Genomic DNA, 22,802 nt, shown 5'->3' with positions numbered 1-22,802 from the left:
GTGTGTGTTATTTCCACTGTGACCCTGACTAGGACAAAGCTCCTACTGAAGAAACCAGAGTGAATAAATTACCTTAAATAGTTTAGTGAAATATCACATTTGCACAGATATCACTTGGCCTGTCGGCACGGAGGCACAGCGTGAGGTGTTGCTGTCTCACACACAGCTCCAGAGAAACCAGTTTGATCCTGAGCTCAAGTTACTGTCCAGAGTTTTGTGTGTTTTCTGCATGCTTATGCAGGGTCCCTCCAGGTTCTCTAGTCTTCTCCCTCATCCCAAATACAGGGAGTTCCACCTCCATGGTGTGTCTGTCTGTCTGTCTCTGTCTCTCTCTCTCTGTGTCTCGTGCACTCTGTCTCTCTCTCTCTCTCTCTCTCTCTCTCTCTGTCTCGTGCACTCTGTCTCCCTCTCTCTCTCTCTCTCTCTCTCTCTCTGTCTCGTGCACACTCTCTCTCTCTCTCTCTCTCTCTCTCTCTCGTGCACTCTGTCTCTCTCTCTCTCTCTCTCTCGTGCACTCTGTCTCTCTCTCTCTCTCTCTCTGTCTTGTGCACTCTGTCTCTCTCTCTCTCTCTCTCTCTCTCTGTCTCGTGCACTCTGTCTCTCTCTCTCTCTCTCTCGTGCACTCTGTCTCCCTCTCTCTGTCTCTCTCTCTCTGTCTCGTGCACTCTCTCTCTCTCTCTCTCTCTCTCTCTCTCTCTGTCTCGTGCACTCTCTCTCTCTCTCTCTCTCTGTCTCGTGCACTCTGTCTCTCTCTCTCTGTCTCGTGCACTCTGTCTCTCTCTCTGTCTCGTGCACTCTGTCTCTCTCTGTCTCGTGCACTCTGTCTCTCTCTCTCTCTCTCTGTCTCACTCTCTCTCTCTCTGTCTCTCTCTCTCACTCTGTCTCTTTCTCTCTCTCTTGCTCTCTCTCTCTCTCTCTCTTGCTCTCTCTCTCTCTCTCTCACTCTCTGTCTCTCTCTCTCTCTCACTCTCTGTCTCTCTCTCTCTCACTCTCTGTCTCTCTCTCTCTGTCTCTCTCTCTCTCTGTCTCTCTCTCTCTCTCTCTGTCTCTCTCACTCTGTCTCTTTCTCTCTCTCTTGCTTTCACTCTCTCTCTCTCTCTCTCTCTCTCTCTCTCTCTCGCTCTCTGTCTCTCTCTCTCTCTGTCTCTCTCTCTCTCTGTCTCTCTCTCTCTCTCTCTCTCTCTCTCTCTCTCTCTCTCTCTCTCTCTCTCTGTCTCTCTCTCTCTGTCTCTCTCTCTCTCTGTCTCTCTCTCGCTCTCTGTCTCTCTCTCTCTGTCTCTCTCTCTCTGTCTCTCTCTCTCTCTGTCTCTCTCTCTCTGTCTCTCTCTCTCTCTCAGCTATCTATCCTGCCATCCCATTCAGAGTGTATCCTGGTCTTGTGCCCAGTTTTCCCACCCTGACCAAGAATAAGCAGAATGAATGAAGCACTTAGCTTGTATATAGTCAATCAGCCAAGGCAGATTTTGTGTTCAATGTCTGGGGTTGTTCGGAAACTGGGCGGATTGGATTTTCCCCAGAACATTCATTTATACTTCCCAAATAAATCAATTATCCAGGTCACATTTCAAGCCTGAGACAACTGTATTAAATGAACTGTTCAACTATTAAAGCCGAAGGATTTTTATTTAGCTCTTTAGAATTCTCCTTCAGATATTGGGTGTGTTATTACATATGTGTAAAAACGCTGGCTGTTTATCAGGGCACTTTAAATATTCCAGAAATTTCTGGACACATTAGGGGCCCCTATTATGTGTCCAGAAAGCTACCATTATTATTATTATTATTATTATTATTATTATTATTATTATTATTATTATTATTATTAAGTTTATTTAATCCAAATGCTCAGTCATAAACATCAGTCATTTTTTTTATGGATTTTATAAGTGCAGTGTGCACGTGCTGTCCTCAGTATCTAACGGCTAAAGGAATCGTGGATATGAAACATTCCCGCCAGATGCGCGCGCGCCTTCTAGAACATTTCATTTCTTTCGCCGGGCACGCGAGTGGAATCGTGCAGCACTTGATGGCGCGTGTTAACAATTTAAAAAAGAGAAAAAAAACAACTCTGTGGCGCCCGAGAGAGAGAGAGAGAGAGATAGAGAGACTAACAGGCGGAGGGAGAGAGAGAGAGAGAGAGAGGGAGGAGGAGGCTCGCGCAGCATTAGCGCCTCAGTGCTCGGCTTGTTAGGCTCCACTAAGAAGAGAAGTGGACGAGGTCGGGGGTTTTGAAGAATGGCTCAGGACGTGTTTCAGTGCCACGGTTCCACTCGTTAACGTGCCTTTTGTTCCTCAGAACACGGTAAGTGAGGAAAGTAAGAATGAGTGAAGAGATACTGTTCTTGTGTGTGTGTGTGTGTGTGAGAGAGAGAGACTCACATTAAAGCCAGCTTTCTTTATGTCACTTATCTCCGTCTCAGTGGTGAGTTGTAGCCTCGTGCTCAGGGGCTGGGCGATGTTGTCACTGATATCGACCGCGCGCTGAGGTTTTCCGATAGTATCGAGGATTTAATGGCTGCTTTTAGGACACGCTTTCCGTCATAGTTTAATGAACTTTTCCTGAGCAAACTTTGCTATCCAGTTTGTGAGAATGTCAACATTAATTTCATAACAAAGATTACTGTTAATATGGACGCCTGGAGTTGTCTCAGGGAGCCTTGACATGGTTAAGGAATCCAACTTTTCCAGCAAGTCCAACTTTCCTCCACCGACATACACATTTAGAAACCTTTCGTTTTTGTATTTTGTAATAAAAAAGTCTAACCGTGTGCATCATGTGCCCTTATCCACTTTACGACACGGCAATGCGATACATGATGATGGATTATCAGGACCTCGTGGTGAATTTATACACTGCTTTGTATATCATGATCCTGACTGCTGTGAAATGGTGCAGACTACTTTCCCACAAAACATCTGTGACATCTGGAATCACAATAAAACAACAAAATGAAGATATTTTTTTGTATATGTGTACAACATGTATTCGATCCCAGATGGAATGTGGTGGTTTCTATTTTTCCTTAAACCTTAAACATTGTATACAGTGTGTCTTAAACTATATAACCCCTTTCTTGCCGAGCCCTAGCACACGCAGGCGCCTGCATCGATCTGGCAGCCGTGATGCTGATGCTTTATTCTCCATCCGCTCTGTGCCTCATTAATGATGTAGTTATAACAGGCTTCACCAGAAATAAAAATAGTAACAAGCCTTCAAGAGCCCTGTTTTGTTTTTGTTTTTTTAGATGTGCGTGGTTCGAAAATAGCCTGGGCTTTGAGTGTGTTTGTACACTGTGTTCGTTATTCCTGATGCTCCCTGAGGTTAATAGCCGTAAGTCTATTACATTAGGGCTGAAACTCACGCCGTCTGCTCGAGATTTAGAGCACAAGACCAATCTGATTAGACTGAGTGATGCCTGCTGCACACAAATGACGTGCATCACGGTGCATGTGCTAAATCATGAGGTAGCACCTGGTATAACACAAGCACACAACTGTACCATCTAAATTAACCTCCACTCCTTCACGTTGATGGTCCAGGACTGTTTAAGGCCCTGTTATCATTATCATCCACTAAAATGAGGCTTGTGCTTGATGATCACTTATACATTTTATGTTATGCCTCAGTGCTGTTGAATACTTGGATCTGATTGGTCAGGAGGTGCTTTTTTTATTTTATTTTTTATAACAGCTTATTCTAACACCTTATTAGGTACAGCTCGTAGCACATGATCCAATGCTTTCGATATCATCGACACAGTGAAACGTTTTCTAAGGATTTGTTTATTTAACTAATCTGGAAGGAGTCTCCAGTGACGGCGAAAGTTTCCTTGCAAAGAAATTGCAATCACGAGCTCTATGGTTCCTCACTAAACCTCACACAAGCTGATGATTATTATTCAAACCAATTCATTTTTCTTAAAGCCGTTTCGGAAGACCAGTGTTTTGCTTTGTTAAATGTGGTGTCTCTCGTGCAAGATTTGTATCTTGAAGCCCAAAGGAAGGCTTTCACTTTCAGCAGAATCTGACACATAGTCAAAGAGTCTGATGATGAGTGCAATAAAAGTTATAATCATTGTAAGGTGGAAGGAGTCTCCAGTGTCAGTGCTTTGCTTTTTTTTTGCTTTTGGAACCGCTGCTTATACAGTAGCTGCTATATAAAGGATAAGAGGAACTACCTGAGCTTTCTGTAAGGATTTTTTGTTCTATTACATGAAACTATAAAGGGGATAAATAGGGAAAATGTGCCGTTTTTTTTAATATTTAAAACATTTCTCTCCTTCTTTCTTGCTCTTTTTTACTTTTCTTCAAGGTTTGTTACAAGAACACCAAAGCAAGGCGGATCTCTCCATCGTCTCCGACTTTTCAGTATAACCTGACAGACGTCTATCTCTGGGTAAGATTTTCTAGCATTTTTGTATAACAAATGCATTAGTTTTGTAGTTTCTGTAATAATTTTGTTTTACTTAGACTTTAGCATCAGGCTAGAAATGACAGTACCTAATCAGATCATCACATTTAGACGACTGTAGTATTAATATAAACGTATAATCTATCTATACTGTAATTCATGTTGGAAGCAACTCAGCCGAGACACTTGATCCTCTGTGTCATTTATAGATAATGGCAAGAAAAAATGTTAGACAACAACATGAACGTTCACTCAGTGAAATATGATTAAACCGTCACATAATATCCTTTTAATCTGGAAAAAAGTACTTTCTCATGATAGAAAAACTTTAAAAGCTTTAAGGACAAAGTAGATGGGGATAAGGAAAGCTTTACAGAATGAAATAAAATTAAAAAAAAATACATGTAAACCTGTTTGTTGTACAGTAAACTGAATAAAAGCTCGAATGTTCAATGGTACGTTCACCTATTTGGCAAAATTGTATTAGAAGTAAGTCTAAGTATAAATTCAGTCCAGACTCTGATCTGTTGAGGGTGAAGGACCCAAGAGTGGGCTCACCTGGTAGCTCTGAGATTTAGACTCGCAACCTTTAACTAGTGAGCTACTGCTGCTGTATAACACGTGGAGCTGAACGTTACCGCTTTCGCTAACCTTATGCGTGTTTGAGATACATATCAAGGTTTTATATAGCATGGTACATAAATGATATAATTATATATGTTATAGCATTTGATATTATTCAGACACACGGTGCTTTAGGAATTAAAACAGCTCTGAATTTAAACCTTCTCTCTTGCCTCATGTTGCCTCTTCAGCTCTGAAACCAAACCCTCTGGCTGCCTCCTGTCTGACCGCTGCGCCGCACGTTTGATGCTAATTAGGTTCCCCGCGAGTCAAAAACTACACTCAATAAACACAGAAATCAAATAAAATTGTCTCCAAATATTAGCTCCTCAATCTGCCTTCCTGTAGTCGTATGAAGCCGGCTTTTGTGGATTGGAAATAGAAACCTCTGTGCTTGCCAAATCAAGCTGTGTATTAGATCTGGAGGGCGACCTGAGTGGGCTTTACTGCCCTTACTGTTAAGATCCCGCGCTGGCGTCCGAACCCGAGGGATCGAGGTTTGGCACCGTGCCCTTGTGCAAGCTAAAAAAAAAAATGCTTTGCACTTTATTACCAGTGTGCTCTGCCTGACCAGCGCTTAGCACAACTTAAGGAACCTGAAAGAGGTCTAAAGCTCAGGCTCCTTGGGCAGTTTCACACTGCAAAAATCAGACTGGATTTTTTTTTTTTTTTTTTTTCATGCCCACTGACAGGAAATTATAGGTTTTGATATAAAACAAGAAATACCTCTCTCGACTTATTTAGCATGATTCCTTGATGTGGTATATAGTCATGTTTTTAGACTGCCAGATTACTGTCAGGTTCAGTTTCCACTTGCAATGGATATGTATATACAGGGAGGCATGTTTGGATTTAAATGGGTCTTTTATGAGAAAATGACTAATGAAAAATGAATAAACACTTCAGGGGTTTGAGTATTTGGAGAAGTTTGGTTACATTGTAGTGGAGAAGCTACAATATTTGTGCTTTCACGTGAGCATAAAAAGACAGATTTATTAAAAAGTAAAAAGTGATTGGTATCTGGGTGGCACGGGGAAGGGCTGCTGCTTCATGACTCTGGGCTCTCCGGGAATTTTGTGTGTAATTTTGCATGCCTCCAATCCACCCACTGACATGTTTTTGGGAGGTAGGAGGAAACCAGAGAACACAGACGAAATCCACATGTACATGAGGAAAACACGCACAGAATGTCCACACAGAGAGAAGCAGCGCATCCTGGAGCTGTGAAGTGGTGTTAAAATCATAGACGGCTCGTATTTCTTTGTTGTAGATTATTTATTTAAATCATGGGAGCTAGTGCATACTGGTCGCCTTTAGATGTATATTATGTAAAATCCCCGCTTCTTCCCCAAATCTTCCTAATTAATAAAGACAAATATAAATTTGTTTACTAATACCATCAAGGTTTGATGTATTTATTATAACGAACAGCTTTTAAAGCATCACCTTTTCACGTGTCTCAGTGTCTGTGCTTCATTCTCAGCCTTGCTTCACTTCCCGACTTGTTTCGAGGCCATCACTCTTTTGACCTTGTATAGAGTGTGGCTCAGGTTTGATCTAATTGTCATTCACTAATCCTCTTCCTCAGACCAATCCTATTCACTCTGGTAATAGCCTGCACTGAGACCTTTGACCTTAAAGGGTCAGCTGTGCACCAGGTGATGTCACAGTACATTACAGGAGTAATTCACCGAAACATGCAAACGTTGCTAGTTACAGAGGAGGGCTGTGGGACACAATGGGGTTTTTCATTAGTATTTTTAGATGTATTCTGTAGAGACGGATTGGAGAGTTGCAGCAGCTAAGAATATTTAATGTCATATTAATGACATTTATAATTTTTTAATCAAAATTAAACATTGACATTTAATATAAGGGGAACAGGAATATTTTAGCATTTGAGGTAAAAATGCAGTCGCATTGGTTCTCATATGGAGAATGGCTCCATTCATTTACAGTAAGGGTATTGTATCAATACTGTATAGTCAGTCCATGGTCTTGTGTACCGCAGCAGGTACAAATGGACTAACAGGCATAAAATAAATATAAGCTTTAATTTTTGGCATCAGATTATTTCTGTTAGTAAATTTAAAATTAAGATGGATTTTTTGGGGAGGGTATTTTGGACATTTTTGGAAATAAACACAATATTCCCAGCAACATAAAATATACAAAAGGAAGAAGTAGTGAGGCTAGATCTGATTTCTTTCTAGCTCTTGTCAGGTGATTAATGAGTGATCTCTCTGGATTTTTTTTATGTACTTTGGAGCTTCAGCTAGCTTCACCAAAACATCTTCAGCAGTGACTGAAAAGGCGGATATGAAGTATAGTTGTGGAAAAGACTAAGCTTACCTTGTCCAGAAAGTATGAATTTCAGATGACAAACATGTAAAGGTCTAAGCATACTTACAATGGAGATGACATCTGTGATGCTTGCGTGATGTTGGGACTTGTGTACACTACATGGCAAAAAGTATGTGGACACTTGACCATGACCCTCATGCATGGGTCTTCCCCAAAACTGCTGCAAAGTTGGAGACATATGAAGTGTTAAAATTTCCCTTTACTGGAACTAACCTGATCCAGTATGACCATGCCTCTGTGCACAAAGCAAGCTTCATGTTTGCCATGCTTCAAGTGTCATGTTCAGATCCCTGACTCAAACCCATTCAACACCTTTGGGATGAACTAGAACTGTATCTACAACCCATACCTCCTCACCTGACATAAGTGTCTGACCTCACTAATGCTCATGTGGCTGAATGATCACTAATCCCAAAGCAATAGTCCATAAGAGGATCTAAATTAAAATGCAGTGAACAAGAAAATATGGGTGACATGGTCAAGTGTTCATATGCTTTTCGTCCATATAGTGTACTTTCAGGATCTCAGAAGCTTACATCCGTTAAAGTCCATAAATCTGCTTGGGCACAGCTCATATGTAACAACCAGTCAAAAGCTGAGTTTGTTTCTGTTTGTCAGCAGAGTTCACCAATACGACATGTACTTGATCCACAAATGAAAGCCAACTTAACGTCATCTCCACATATTGTATAACTAAGGCTGAGTTTTATTTGGTTAAAATGTTTTTAGAATATAAAGAAGCCAGGATGGAGGTGTAATAGTTTACTCGAATCATTCTTATTGTGTCATTGAGATATAATGTGCTGCTCAACCCTGATAGATAGTCACTGAGCAATTGGTAGATGTTTGGTTTTATACTCCTCCTTAAATGCGTGTCTTTAACCTGAATGCGCTTCTGACACTTTGAGGAAAAAGTGTTCGAGTTTATGCATAGAGACCATGGGGGTTGGAGGAGGGTGTGGGTGTGTGTGTGTGTGTGTGTGTGTGTGCGCGCCTATGTGTGAGGGAGAGACTAGAGCCCAGGGCTGCGTTTACGGCTGTGCTTCGCAGTCGGGAGTCTTCAGCTCTATTTACTCAGCCTTAACATGAAAAGGAGGCTTCTCGGTGTGAAGAGGTCCGAATTTCAACTGGAAGGAAACAGTAATCCAGTAATCCCGTAAAATCCAGGGCATAGTTTATAATTAGGTCACCAAATCAAACGATATGGTAAAGTCTGAAGTGGTCAGACAGTGTTGGAACATCCCTCTAGTCTGACGGAGAGCCTCTTTAAGATGCCTTTCATTTAATTCAATTCATGTTTATTCTTATTAATATAGACTTTAACAACTGAAATGAAATAGCTTGATAAAATACAGTAACCCCAGCTAGCTCAGCTCAGCAATGAACATCCAACACGACCGGTGCAATATTGTATTCGTAACTCATTGTGAGGTTGTTCCAGTACTTTATTAGCTCCAGTAAAGTTTCTTCACTGAGCAGTAGGAGGCTGAATGCACCAGGTTAAAATCACTGCACATTTCTCCAATTTTCATTAAAGACAACATCGATGGCAAAAGCTAAAGCAACAAAATACTTAATACTCATTTATAGTGCATAAGCTATTTTAAAATTGGGTTTTAGCCACACTTAAATTAAATCCAGTCAAATGAAGTTATTGTATTTAGGTTTATTTAGGTTAATATCTATCAGAAGTCAATAATAAAAATAATAACATGGTGGCATTTTTAAATGGTGGACCCTCTGGCTACACATCATGGTCTGAATGCTGAGTGTTTCTTGTTCTGCTCATTTGTGTGGCAGAAACAATACTGTACATCTCCCAGCTATCAGGAGGAACATACGAAGTCGTGTTAAATACAGTATTAAAGCACATGGGAAGCGGGAGTGACATCAGAGTGGGTTTGGGTTTTACATGTGCAACCAATTTGTCTTGGTGTATAGGTGCATAGTAATGTGAAGCAAGGGAGCATGAATATAAAGATATATGAAAATTATAAACACGAATAAAATATATTTAAGAATGTAAACAAAATGAAACGCTAACCAAATAATAGTGCAGGATGTACAAAGGTGGACCAGTGCAAACGTGAAATTGCAAATGCTCCATGCAGTACAGAGGAAACTGTACATTAACTGTACATTATTGGACCAGTGCAAATGCTCACAGTTTGGAAAAATAAATGAAAAGGTTCAGCAGCAACAGTGATGCACTAAGCAATAGCACTTCAGTTTGTAGTTTTATGCAAACTTCCCATACTGGAGCTTTGCCAATTGTAATTAGCCGTTTGTGAGCAAAAGCACACTGCTAGGTTTGTAGTGCAAAAAAAACAAAACAAAGAGTTTTCTGTTCGTTTCTCGGTACAGCAAAACATGTCATGGTCATTGCTAATGTGCTACCGATGTGCTAAAGATTTAAGTTGAAAAATGCTGTAGAGGATTCCTCTAAGTGCAGTAATATTACTGCTGTAGCCAAATCGACATATAAGCTGGCTAATAAATCTGTAAGAGTGGAAAGCGCACCAGTCAAGTAGTATTTTTCTAAATTTGTATATCAAGCAGATATTTCATTTTGTTTAATTTTAAGTGCTAGGGGGTGCTGATGACACTCAGAAATGAGCAACTTGGCTTCATCAGTGTTTCCTTGTCTTATGGCTTAAACCCTGACATCTGTTTCAGCTCCACCAGAGCAGTGACAGAGACGGACAGAGAGAGATGCAGGAACATTAGTGGAAATGTAATTGGAAGAGCCAGCATATGGTGTTCTGTTCTAAACACACGAAAAGTGACCGGCTCAGGGCAGCGTGACTCCGTCTCCGTCATGAGCTCAGCCTCTTCTGAGAGAGAAAAGCGTTCCGTGCCGCACTAATAAAAGGTTATACAGCAGTTAAACCATGTTGTATTATGCAGAACTAATTAGATATGCAGGTGTTCTTTATTTAATCTTGGAAAGTGTGTAAATATTGTGGAATTTCTCAAGGCTGTGAGAAAGTAATTACACTTTTCCCGCCTTTCAAATTAAGCCCAGATGTTTTTAATCTTTTGTGAGCATTGCTTTGTCATTCGCCACTTATAATGGAAAAGACTCACAGTACGCCTAATTAGTCAGCGAGGCCTAGCATGAAGCCGCTGTGCAAGACCGGGAGGGTGCCGTGTAGTTTATAATGAATCAAAGTAAAAATATGATTTACGACGCAGGACAGACGTGTCCTCACCAGTGGAGTCACGCTATTCAGTCATGTCTCACTGATGTCCTGTTATGCCGAATTAACATGCGTTTTGATCTAGACGAAGTTTGAAGTGTGGAGTTTTCGTGCCAGATTATTAGGCACAGTGATCTCATCACAAATTAGCTTGCGCGAGTATAAAAGTTTCTTATTGTTTGGAAATTTGAGAATTGCAGTCCGCAATGTGTCCCAGCCATTCAGGAGCGCATAATTCACCCTGTTCTGGTGTGAGAAGGATGTTCTGGAGTAACTCTGGAGTCAGCTGTTGATCTGTTAGCTGTATATACAGAAACGTAAAGAGCTTTTTAATGTAAACGTGCGTTTGATCAGGGTGTAAAGTTGGTCCTACTTTATTACAACCAGTGTAACTAATGATAAGTTAAATAGTTTAGTATGTGTGTATAATTGTGTACAGTTAAATTGTTTGTACTGTATATAATTTTAAATAATTTTAATGGAACTCACAAATAATATGCCATATAAGTAAAGACAATAGAATTACTAAAATATTTAAATATTATATATAATATTATTGCACACCATCAAAAATTAAATATGCCATTTACATTTTATTACGATTCTTTTAAATCATTTGTTAATTATTTGTAAATTTTATTACAACGATTTTGTAAATAATTTGTCTAATGATATAAGCTATTTAATTGTTAATTCATGTAAAATAATTTTAAACAAAAATAATTTGCAAACAATATTGTACCATCATGTGGTGCCATCAAACCAAATAAAATGACAAAACACTAAGCAATAAAAAAAAAAAAAAAAAGATAAGATAAAATGAAATAAAATGTAAAAAAAAAAAAATACATACAGGTTGAATTGTAGAAATCCTTCAAAAATATCAGAAAGCTTATGTAAATAGTATGTAAAATGAGTGTAGATCAGACCACTTCATCCGTGAACAAAATCCTGTACTGTTGAAATGAAAGTGTAACACTTCACAATAAAGTGTTGAATTAAACACTATGCAGTATGCATTGAATTTTTGGATTAATATTCAAGTACATTATTGACCTAGCCAATAATCTCAATTTGGTGTATGGCATTTGTGCTTAACCGAGACTATCTACACGGGCAGATATGAAAATAACCTGTCTGCACTTCCTCTTTCTGCTCCTAAATTATATTTAAGCAAGGTGGTGACAAAGAAAATAAACTTCAGTCATGAAGTAGAAGAATTCATTGTGAACTGAATTAAGTTTTGAATTGTTACTGAATGCTGAAGCTGTTAATTGCTACATCCGTTAAACGTGTAGTAGTTTGGTAGTAGCTAGTATGTGATATTGAAAGGATTTGATGGCTTCATATCTCTCAGAGGAAGCACACATCCTCTCAGACTGGTGCTAGTCAGTGAAGTGAGCTGGGAGTAAATGGGGTACTCAGCGTGTATAGTTTCTGTGCCGTAACTAAACTCTTTGCATTTACTCCTAAATGCCTCTTTCTGAATCTGTAATCGTGGTGTTAGTTCAGCGTGCCAACTCAGACTGCTGCAGAATTTAGAGCACTCGTCCATTTTTAGAAAAAGTATAGCCACTTCATAGCGATGGTTAACTGTGGTTAATTCAGCATACAGTCGTCAATGTGCTCAAGCGTGCTGCATCCATTTTCCTCCAAAAGCCCACGAGTGTGTTTATGAGCTGAATGTGTATGAGATTACACCTCCCTCGTGTAGCTGTGTAAATAAACCACGCTGCAAGATATAAAACCTAATCGACCCTGGGATGCTGATATGCCAAGGAATGAGATGTAATCAGGATGTGTGGCTTTTGATAAGCTCATTGTAGTTGTGCTGGATTAGATTTGTTTAAAAAAGTGCTATTCAAATCACATGTTTTGTTTTTCATGGTCATTGTCTTTCCCATTTGGCCCATTTGATGTACATGAGTTGGCAGATTTTTTTCGTCTTACTCAGAAGAACGCATTGAGGAATGCAGACATGAGATTCGGCTTAGATACGAGGAGCTTCGGCTTAGATACAAGGAGCTCCTCTTACAACTTTAGACTGTGTGTATAGTAACTGTGGTCATACATGACACCTCTTTTTTTATTTTGAAAGAGCTCCTTGTGGTCATTTCCTGAGTGGTGCAATAGAGAAGCGTTTGCAAATGCAAATTCAGGTAATGCCACAGATATCCATGACCCAGAGGTCCAAGAGAGAGTGTAACTGGCTGTGTGGAGGGTTGCTGTTTCTTTTTCCCTTGTCAATCACAGCAACAGTAGCCAATCATGAGTGCCTATGAGCTTGAATATGGAAGAGGGCAGCTACGGCTTTCTTCCAAGTGTTAGACCTCACCTTCCCCAGCCGGTATCAGTTGTGTGATATGGAAAAATCAGCTACTGGTTTGTAATTAGAAATGACTAAATATTAGGAGTAAAAAATGAACAAGCATATAAAATGCAGCCAAAATACATGTGAAATTCCCATGCATCCCACTAACAGACACATACAAAAGTTATATTTATGTGTCAGATATGACAAACGCATGATTTACATGCTAAAATGCGGCCAGTTGCCCTCAACGTTTCTAAACCTAGACCTTTAAATGACTAACAGCTTGTGGCACATGTTAAAGCTTTTACAGAGATATACACATTCCCAGACCAGAACACTTGTGAGCTTATTAACAGATTGTGAAGCACATGTTTGTGAGGGTTTTTTTTTTTTTTTCTTCTTCTTCTTCTAAATGACAGCATGTGAGGTGTGAATTACGCTTATGGCAGTGGTTGCTTTTCACACAGTGGCAGGAATTCACACACAGCTTGAATAAATGCACACAACTGCTTGTTATAATATAAACCACTACATTTAAAGTACGCAGAATTCAAAGCCCAAATTTTGAGTCTGTAGAATTTCTGCGCTGTTATCCCAGAGTTAGTCAGTCAGCCAAGGCATGCTCGGTGTCTGAGGTTTGCCTCTTCTCTTTTGTGCTGCAGCTAATGAGGCTAATCTACAAGACTAAGAAAAGAATAACACTGTGCAAAATACATGTAATACCAAACTATGTGCTGAGGAACAAAGTAATTCATAAACAAGAGAAACTTTTCCCCATTTTCTAGTCTTACAGCCTGATCCTGAAATGAAGTTAATTGGGTCCTTTATATGTCATAAATGTACACAGAAAAGGGAAAAATGTTGTAGAGGTCAGGCTGGTGCAATACAGATACTTGCACATTAAAAAAAAATTGTTCCAATGTATACTCACTTTATAGAGGAATGACAAAAAAAAAAATTAAGTTAAAAAACATAGCAGTTGCTGTAAAACCCCTAGTGAAACCAGCTGCCATCAGAAGTGAGTATAATTCACCTGAGTGTAATAAAAAATGTCATATGTTCTCAATGTAAGAGCATCTGTTGCTGGAAGACCCTGCAGTGCATTAGAGAACATGCTTAACAACCAACATCACATAACTCACACAAGAAGTCCAGGACAACGTTAGAGAATCTGAATGGCAGCACAATATTAGTCAGAGAAACATCCAGGAGGCCAGGGGTAACTCGACATGATGCTACCACCACCATGTTTTACTGTGTGGATGATGTTCTCAGGGTATATCAGTAAAATGTATTGTTTTTCCCTCAATTCTCCATTATGGGAAATTTTGTGTATTAATTTTAATTAAGTCCAATTCAGTGCAAAAAGTTCAGAAGAGGTTAAATATTTATGCAAAATGGGTCGGTTTATCATTTTACAACTATATAAGCTTAGACCCAAGTGTTTGATGATTTGCAGCGGGTGATGCAAAACTGGAGCTTAGAAATTGATTTATTTTTTAGCTAGTGAAAAAATACAAAATAAATATTGGGCAGAGAACATGATTGATTGAGTACATTTGGAAAATTGTGAAAAATGTCACTATTTGTATAAATGAGAGATAAGGCATGTATTTTCTCAGTCATCGTTTGATCCACAGAGCGAGAATCACATTATGCAGATATGAAATCATCATCCTCTCCTTGACCCTCTGAATCGAGTTTGACTTCTCACTGCTGAAGACATACCACAGTTTCGTACATTATTCTACCAAACGTTTGAATTCATAGCAAACAGTACATGTGTGAATATGCTAATTATCTCTCCGTTCTATTTCAGCCACACCCCGTCATACTTAACCACACTTGGCTGTCCTGTTTAATGGCATCTCATCTGTTGCCCTGGTAACGGAGGAGATGAGAGGGAAGGTGTGAAAACGGTTGAGACAGAAGCTGCTGTTGCTCACTCTAACACACTCGAGATGCGATCGTCTCTCACAGTTCAGTTTCAGACCACCGACCGAAAAAAAACATTCGTCAGGCGCCAAGTGTTAAAACTTCCAAATATAACCCACTGTTTTCATCTGACATTTTCAATTACATTCAGAGCGCAGTAAATTCCTGCAGCTCCTGCTGACTCTCAGAACAGTAATTACTGTGGAACAATGGAGCGTCTGCAGGACTCAGTGTGTGGGATGTTGCTGGTTTTTTAGTTGAGGTTGAGCGAGTTGAGTGGAAAATGACATATTACATTGTAGGCACTCTTGGCTTGAGCCGCTGATTATGCAAGTATTGCTCATTGTTGGACGAACTTGGCGTCCTCATAGAAAGCTGCTATTGTAAACCGTGGTTCGGTTTTCACACCGCGTAGGAGTTTGAGGAACCATAAACTTTCACGCACAAAGCTGATCTCTACATTTTGCTTTGATAATGAAGTTCAGTTTGTCTTTCTGCTCTCTCTTTAATAAGTCTTTCGGAGGCACTCCATTCAGCATTCACAGGCCTGGCCCTAGCTAAACCTCGGTGATGTACCTGGCTGTTCATTATCACAGTGTACAGTACTATAGTCTGCATGCATTCTCACTGAGGTCAGAGATCCTATGATTCAGAATTGTGACTAAAGTCAAAATTTGCCTTACGCAGGGAAAGCTACGCCTGTTCACAATTGGGTTACGCGCATACTTAAGTCAATTTCCTGGGAAACACATTCGGATTATGCAAATTACCTGTGCATTGTTTATACCTCTACCAGATATTTAAGTAGAAGAGTTCAAGGTAAAGACTGAAGTAGGAAATAGTGTTTACTCTCAGATGTAATGTAAAAATCGAGAAGATTTAAAAATGAAACATGTAAAAGACTGCTATGTTTCATATGATTCTGAATCGGAATAGACAAATAGCATACTGAAGTCTGGTATGTTGCCAGTATAATGCTGCTAGTAGTCTTAATTGTAATTATCACATTAATCACTGCATATTTGGCACACAATACTGCACTCAACTCTGAATATGATCCTCTGAGCTAATCAAAATTGATTTCTGTTTTTGCAGAGTTTGGATAAAACCTATGAAAAGTTACCTTCTTCTAATGACACAATAGCAAACAGAGGGATTACAACCATATAACTCCAGATATTTGTTGAAGATCAAGGTGGCGAGAATGGGCCGGAAAAAGATCCAGATTACCCGCATCATGGATGAGCGAAACAGACAGGTGAGTTAGGTATCTTTAAACACAATATCAGTATTGCAGTTAATACCAAGGTCAAAGACTGCTTACCGGCTGGCTCATTTTGACTGTAATTGAAATCGTAAACAGTTAGACTTATCCTTATGCTTCATATTGTGCTGCTAAATATTTTGTTTATTTAGCAGAAACAGCAGGAGAACCAACCTTCTGACAAGTACACTATATGGCCAGAAGCCCTCGTCACCCACCCCAGGTCACTCTAGTGCCTGAGGCATTGCAGAACTTTATACTGAGCAACTGAGGGTTAAGGGCCTTGTTTTTGGGCCTGGGAGTGGCTGCATGATAGTCCTGAGATTTGTACTCACAACCTTCTGAGCATTATGCATTATGTTTTGCTGTTTAGTTGCAGTACACATTTTTAATTTCACTTCATTTAAAAATTTGGAATTCTATTTTTGTAGATAATTTTATGTAAATAGAGGGAAAAGATTTTTAATTCAAAAATCCACAGAGGATTCTCTCAGCTGTAAACATGTCTATATGAATGTATTCACGTGCCCGTAAGCATTAGTTTCTGTAAGGAAGCTAATGTTTAGAATATACATTTTATATTGCCGTTATTGCTGTTTGCAAATCAAAAACAAAGAACAAGCTGTTTCACTTTGTTTTGCCAGCAAATCATGGCTGATCATTTACTCATTCAAAATGTAAATAAGGTCTATTACCCTCATTATAGTTCCCTTAGTATATGAAGTTTGATGGACACTTCAGAGATGTTCTTAATAAGGAATCAAATCTGTATACCACTGTGTCCTGTGCTCACTAACCCCTCTTTTTTTCCCTGGCTGGTTGAAGAGTGTATGAGGCAGACTGACTCTGTGGCACTGGGAGGAGGCTCACCCACACACACACTGCACCTCTTGTCCCGGGTCTCACTGGACCTGCTGTCCCTGTGCTGTGGTTGGAGTAATTAGAGGAACGAACGGCTCCATATCTCTCATTAGCCGTCAGAGTCAGTCTGAGGAGGCATATAGTGTCTTTCTCTCTCTCTCTCTCTCTATTGCTTTCTAGCTCTCTCACTCTCTCTAACCCCTGATGGCCATCACTCAAAATGAAGCCGCAGAGCCAAGCTGGAATTCACCCAAGCTGCCTTGTGCTCTAAATATAAACCCTCACACCAGCACAACAAACCCTATCTTGTCTGGAAGAGCTGGAGTTTGGTTTATTATGTGCTTGATATACACTGCACCCTTTTTAGACATGAAGCACCTCCCAGACCAGGCATCAAGCTCCCTCAACCACTCATTCACTCAACCATTCACTCACTTACCCACTCTTTCAACCACTCACTCAGTGACTCATTCACTCACTAAACCACTCTCTCAACCGATCACTCACTCACTTACTCAACTACTAAACCACTCACCCACTTTCTCACTTCCTCCCTCAACCACTTACTCACTCATTCAACCACTCTCTCACTCTTACACACTCACTTCTTCAACCACTTACTCTCTCATTCACTCACTTATCCACTCTCTCAACCATTGCCTCATTACCTCAATCACCCACTCACCCATGCTGTCATACACTTACTGACTTGCTCACATATCACTTCACTCATTCACCCATGCACCCATACACTCACTCACTCAGTTACTCACTCACTCACTCACTCACTCACTCACTCACTTACCCCCTCACTTGCTCACTCACCTCACTCACTCACTCACTCCTTCACTCACTCACTCCTTCACTCACTCACTCTCTCACTCCTTCACTCACTCACTCACTCATGCACTCACTCATTCACTCATGCACTCACTCATTCACTCACTCATGCACTCACTCATTCACTCACTCGTTCACTCACTCATGCACTCACTCATTCTCTCATGCACCCACTCACTCATGCACTCACTCATGCACTCACTCACTCACCCACTCACTCATGCACTAACTCACTCCCTAACTCCTTCACTCACTCATTCACTCACTCATTCACTCATGCACTCACTCACTCACCCACTCACTCATGCACTAACTCACTCCCTAACTCCTTCACTCACTCACTCACTCACTCACACACTCACTCACTAACCCCCTCACTCACTCACTAATTAACCCCCTCACTCATTCACTCACTCACTAACCCCCTCACTCATACACTCATGCACTCACTCATTCACTCACTCACACACTCACTCACTAACCCCCTCACTCATTCACTCACTCACTAACCCCCTCACTCATGCACTCACTCACTCACTCACACACTCACTCACTCACTAACCCCCTCACTCATTCACTCACTCACTCACTCACTCACCCCCTCACTCATTTACTCATGCACTCACTCATTCACTCACTCACTAACCCCCTCACTCATACACTCATGCACTCACTCATTCACTCACTCACACACTCACTCACTAACCCCCTCACTCATTCACTCACTCACTCACTCACTCACTAACCCCCTCACTCATGCACTCACTCACTCACTCACTCACTCACACACTCACTCACTCACTAACCCCCTCACTCATTCACTCACTCACACACTCACTCACTAACCCCCTCACTCATTCACTCACTCACTCACTCACTCACCCCCTCACTCATTTACTCATGCACTCACTCATTCACTCACTCACTCACTCACTCACCCCCTCACTCATTTACTCATGCACTCACTCATTCACTCACTTACTCACTCACTCATTCACTCACCCTCTCACTCACTCACCCTCTCACTCACTCACTAACCCCCTCACTCATTCACTCACCCTCTCACTCATTCACACATGCACTCACTCATTCACTCACTTACTCATTCACTCACTCATGCACTCACTCATTCACTCACTCATTCACTCACTTACTCACTCACTCACTAACCCCCTCACTCATGCACTCACTCATGCACTCACTCACTCACTCACTCACTCATTCACTCACTTACTCACTCACTCACTCACTCACTAACCCCCTCACTCATGCACTCACTCATTCACTCACTCACTCACTCATTCACTCACTCATTCACTCACTTACTCACTCACTCACTAACCCCCTCACTCATTCACTCATGCACTCACTCATTCACTCACTTACTCACTCATTCACTCACTTACTCACTCACTCACTCTCTTACTCACTCACCCTCTCACTCACTCACCTTCTCACTCACTCACCCACTCCTCACCCGGACTGACTCATGCTGACTCGAGATTTTCAGTAAGGTGCCGCTTTAACTTAGTGTCATTTTTTACTGAGTAACCTAATTCACTTTTAATTATAAGACATTTTCTCATCTGAATGATGCCAAGGATTTACTGCACTCATTAACCAAATGCCTACAGCTAGAAGAGTATCTCACATTATAGATGGCTTGAAGAAGAGACATGTCTTTTCAGTGTCTGAAGGCTGTTCATTTTACATAAAATTAATAATATTCATGAATAATATATGATTTCACTCTCACATCTCTGTTGTCCCATTAAGGCTTTTAAGACAAAGGAAAAAAGATTCAATAACAGAAAAGCTTTGTAGTGCAAAAGTGTCCAGAATAATGTTTTGTACCACCATCCCAAAAAAATAAAATTGGCAAAATCATTTGGCTTGAAAGCATAACATCTCAGTTACTATCCATAGAACTCTTTTATATTTGATGATATTTGTTTGCTTTTTATGCCATTTATCATTTATTTTCAAATAGATTACTGCATATGTGTATTATTTTTTATTTTATTACTTTCATCATTTTTAATCATGATTTTTTTATTAAATCACCATTAATTAACCTTTTTCCATTTTTGTCATTAATACGTTGTTGCTGTTGCAGTTTAAAGCAAAACCACTTCCACATTTTAGCAAAGATATCTATCATATCTAGAAATATTGAGGACAGTCGGGCCAGACCTGTGTACCTCAGCCAGGTTGTGGATTTGAACAAGGAGGGGAGAAGCAGCAGGATGCTCTGTAAAAGTGCTGCTTCAGATCAGTGGCGCTGTGCCGTGGTTATTGATATAATTTAACATTAACACAAGCTAGTTGGCAGATCAGCGCTTATCTATATGTGCTTTATTGATATTCATAGTTCACTAGGCCAAACAGATAGATTGACACCTTAAACCTTGTGGAGTAAGTACATAAATAATATCGCAGTACAAACTGTTAACACATTCCTGATAATTTATATTTTTAGCCAACATCCTGTATTTAATATCCCATATTATTCTCCACGGAAATTACCCCAAAATGTTCATCCCTCTGCAACCTTACACTCAGCAGGCCACAAAGTGCTGACAGCAAAGTCAAGCGTCACTGAAGTGTTATGAAATGCTGAGCGCAGGGATTCATAACAAGCTAAACTGCATGGCTAGAGAAAGGCCAAAAAAGTGCTTTCCTCTCTAAATCGTGCATTTGTAAAGTAATGACGTGTACCTGTCTTTCGCGATGAATTTGATGGCACCAGCCCAGCACAGATGACAGCATTCATGCAGCGCTGTACCATCCGCGCTTCAGCACTGAAGTGGTGGCAGGTTTAGCATTCCTCAGGGAGGGGTGATAATTGGCAAGGAACATGACGAGATCTGGCAACCCTGACAGCTGTGCTCTGTCACACTGGCGCGAACAGAAGAGTGGAACTGGGTTCTCGTGACTCTCTTAATGAGGCCATTACACACTTATTATCTCCAAGGGCAGGACGATGCAGTATGAACACGAATTTTAGAGTCTAGAACAAGAACTGGGTGTGCCTGTCTAACTGCTGTTGTGTTGAATGAGCACAGAGAGAACACCAGCACAGTCTGTTGTACAAAGTAGTGTTTGAAAGTAATAGTTTGGCTAAAAATGAGTGTGATTTTAAATTGAAACTTTATCCTGTGATTCCACCAGAACCATGAAACATCATGACTTACACATTGTTTAATTGTGGGGTTCATCTCATTAAAAGAGCTCTTGTAGATCTGGGTACTGAGTGATGATTTGCTCTTTAAACAATACTTTAAGGTCCTTCAGCAGCAAAAGCTTGTATAGTTTTTGTTGTATATTTTGATGAATGTCAAGATTAGGAAGTGATTTTTAATTGCTCTCCATAGCATCACATTGCTTTGAGTTTGCAGGCTTGTAATTCCCAAATTACACACTTAACCATAATATACCTAATAATCAATATTTTTTTGTTTGTGCTCTGCTGTAGGTGACCTTCACTAAGAGGAAGTTTGGCCTAATGAAGAAGGCGTATGAGCTGAGTGTGCTGTGCGACTGCGAGATCGCACTCATTATCTTCAACAGCTCCAATAAGCTCTTCCAGTATGCCAGCACAGACATGGACAAGGTTTTACTCAAATACACGGAGTACAACGAGCCTCATGAGAGTCGGACTAACTCAGACATTGTCGAGGTGAAGGGCTGCGTATTACACAGAGCTACAAAGTTTTTAGACTCAACGATGTTTAATATATTCAGTGTTATATCACCTCCCTACTTTGTCAGGGTGTTAAAGAAGCAGAAGGATGGCTAAGAACCTACCAGTCAAAGGTCTGGACATATGTCCTTTTAATTCATAGCTCAAAGCCCTTAAGCCACCAGTGCTCTAGAATATATAGCCATGTTTTATTCAGTCATCACTGTATCTCTCCTCACCAGCTTGTTTTTTTTTTTTCACTGAAAAATGATTGGGAATCGTCAGACATTCTCTGTTTTAAACAAAATTGGCTGCTTGGAAAAGGTCAACGTTTCTGTTTTGTCTGCAGTGTTAAGTGATTATTTGAGACCAGTAACATATTTCTTTCCAGTGACGCACCGACTCTGCTTTTGTCTTACACCATGTGAAAAACACTGAAATAGGACGTGAATTCGAACCGAAATGGATAAACATATTAGGATGAAGCAGACAGAAATGCAGTGTGTGGGCTTGCAGTCTGTTTTCGCTGCTGCTGCAGTATATTTGCTGCACACCCCATCCTCCCATTTAGCCCTGATGCTTCAGTAATTAAAGATCTGTCTGTCAGTCTGACTAGTATCAAGTTGTCGCATTTCTCTGGCCATCCTGACCTTCACAAGCATTTGCTCCACTTGCTATTAGCAAATTATCTTGTCCATTACCGTTTGTCCTTGCTAGTGCGGTTTCATGAGCCAGTACTCTCTGTGGTTCTTATGCAATTGCTTCTGCTTGTTAAATCTAATAAATTTCAGTTACAAGGATGTTTCATTGATCTCTTCTGGAGAAGGAAAACAGTTAAAGTTTGGCATCAGCATCCTGAGACCTATAAATTATTAGCACAGGACATTAGTGTGCTTGGATCCAGAGCAACTTCAGAAGAGTAGTTTGATTCTGTGCCTTTTTTTTGACCAGTCATAGAGATCATCTTGAAGGCTGAATCTAGCAGAAATCAATATGTACACAAAATCAATATGTACTTTTTGTAACGCCTGTTGGGACTTGTGACCAAGACCAGCAGACAGCATCCCTTACTGTAAGTCATGTGTTGACGAACACATCGAAAGGAAGTGCTTCTAATTGGTTGACTCTAAAAATAAAGGCCTACTGCTGTCCAAAATACACACACGGAAACCTGAGCCGCGTTCAGCCAAGGGAACTTGGCGTGTGATTTTGGCAGACCCGGCATGTGTTTGCCCACTGCTAATGGCGCATTTAAAAAAATATATATATATATATCAGAGTGACTTATGAAGGCGTCGCAGTGTATC

General features: G+C 40.3%; 1 protein-coding gene across 1 annotated transcript in view; it reads left to right on the top strand.

Annotated features, from left to right (window-relative positions):
• Positions 1 to 1,908: 1,908 nt before the first annotated feature.
• Positions 1,909 to 22,802, top strand: part of mef2ab (myocyte enhancer factor 2ab) — a 29,774-nt gene continuing 8,880 nt past the window's right edge. Inside the window, exons 1-4 of the mRNA XM_058401789.1 lie at positions 1,909 to 2,302; positions 4,313 to 4,396; positions 15,944 to 16,106; positions 21,289 to 21,492. Coding sequence (XP_058257772.1) covers positions 16,053 to 16,106; positions 21,289 to 21,492 — 258 coding nt within the window. The 5' untranslated portion in view covers positions 1,909 to 2,302; positions 4,313 to 4,396; positions 15,944 to 16,052. The remainder of the gene's footprint in view (positions 2,303 to 4,312; positions 4,397 to 15,943; positions 16,107 to 21,288; positions 21,493 to 22,802) is intronic.

The sequence above is a fragment of the Hemibagrus wyckioides genome, linkage group LG10 (assembly GCF_019097595.1).
Source record: "Hemibagrus wyckioides isolate EC202008001 linkage group LG10, SWU_Hwy_1.0, whole genome shotgun sequence".
Taxonomy (NCBI): Eukaryota; Metazoa; Chordata; class Actinopteri; order Siluriformes; family Bagridae; genus Hemibagrus; species Hemibagrus wyckioides.
This window is presented reverse-complemented; position numbering and strand designations above follow the sequence as displayed.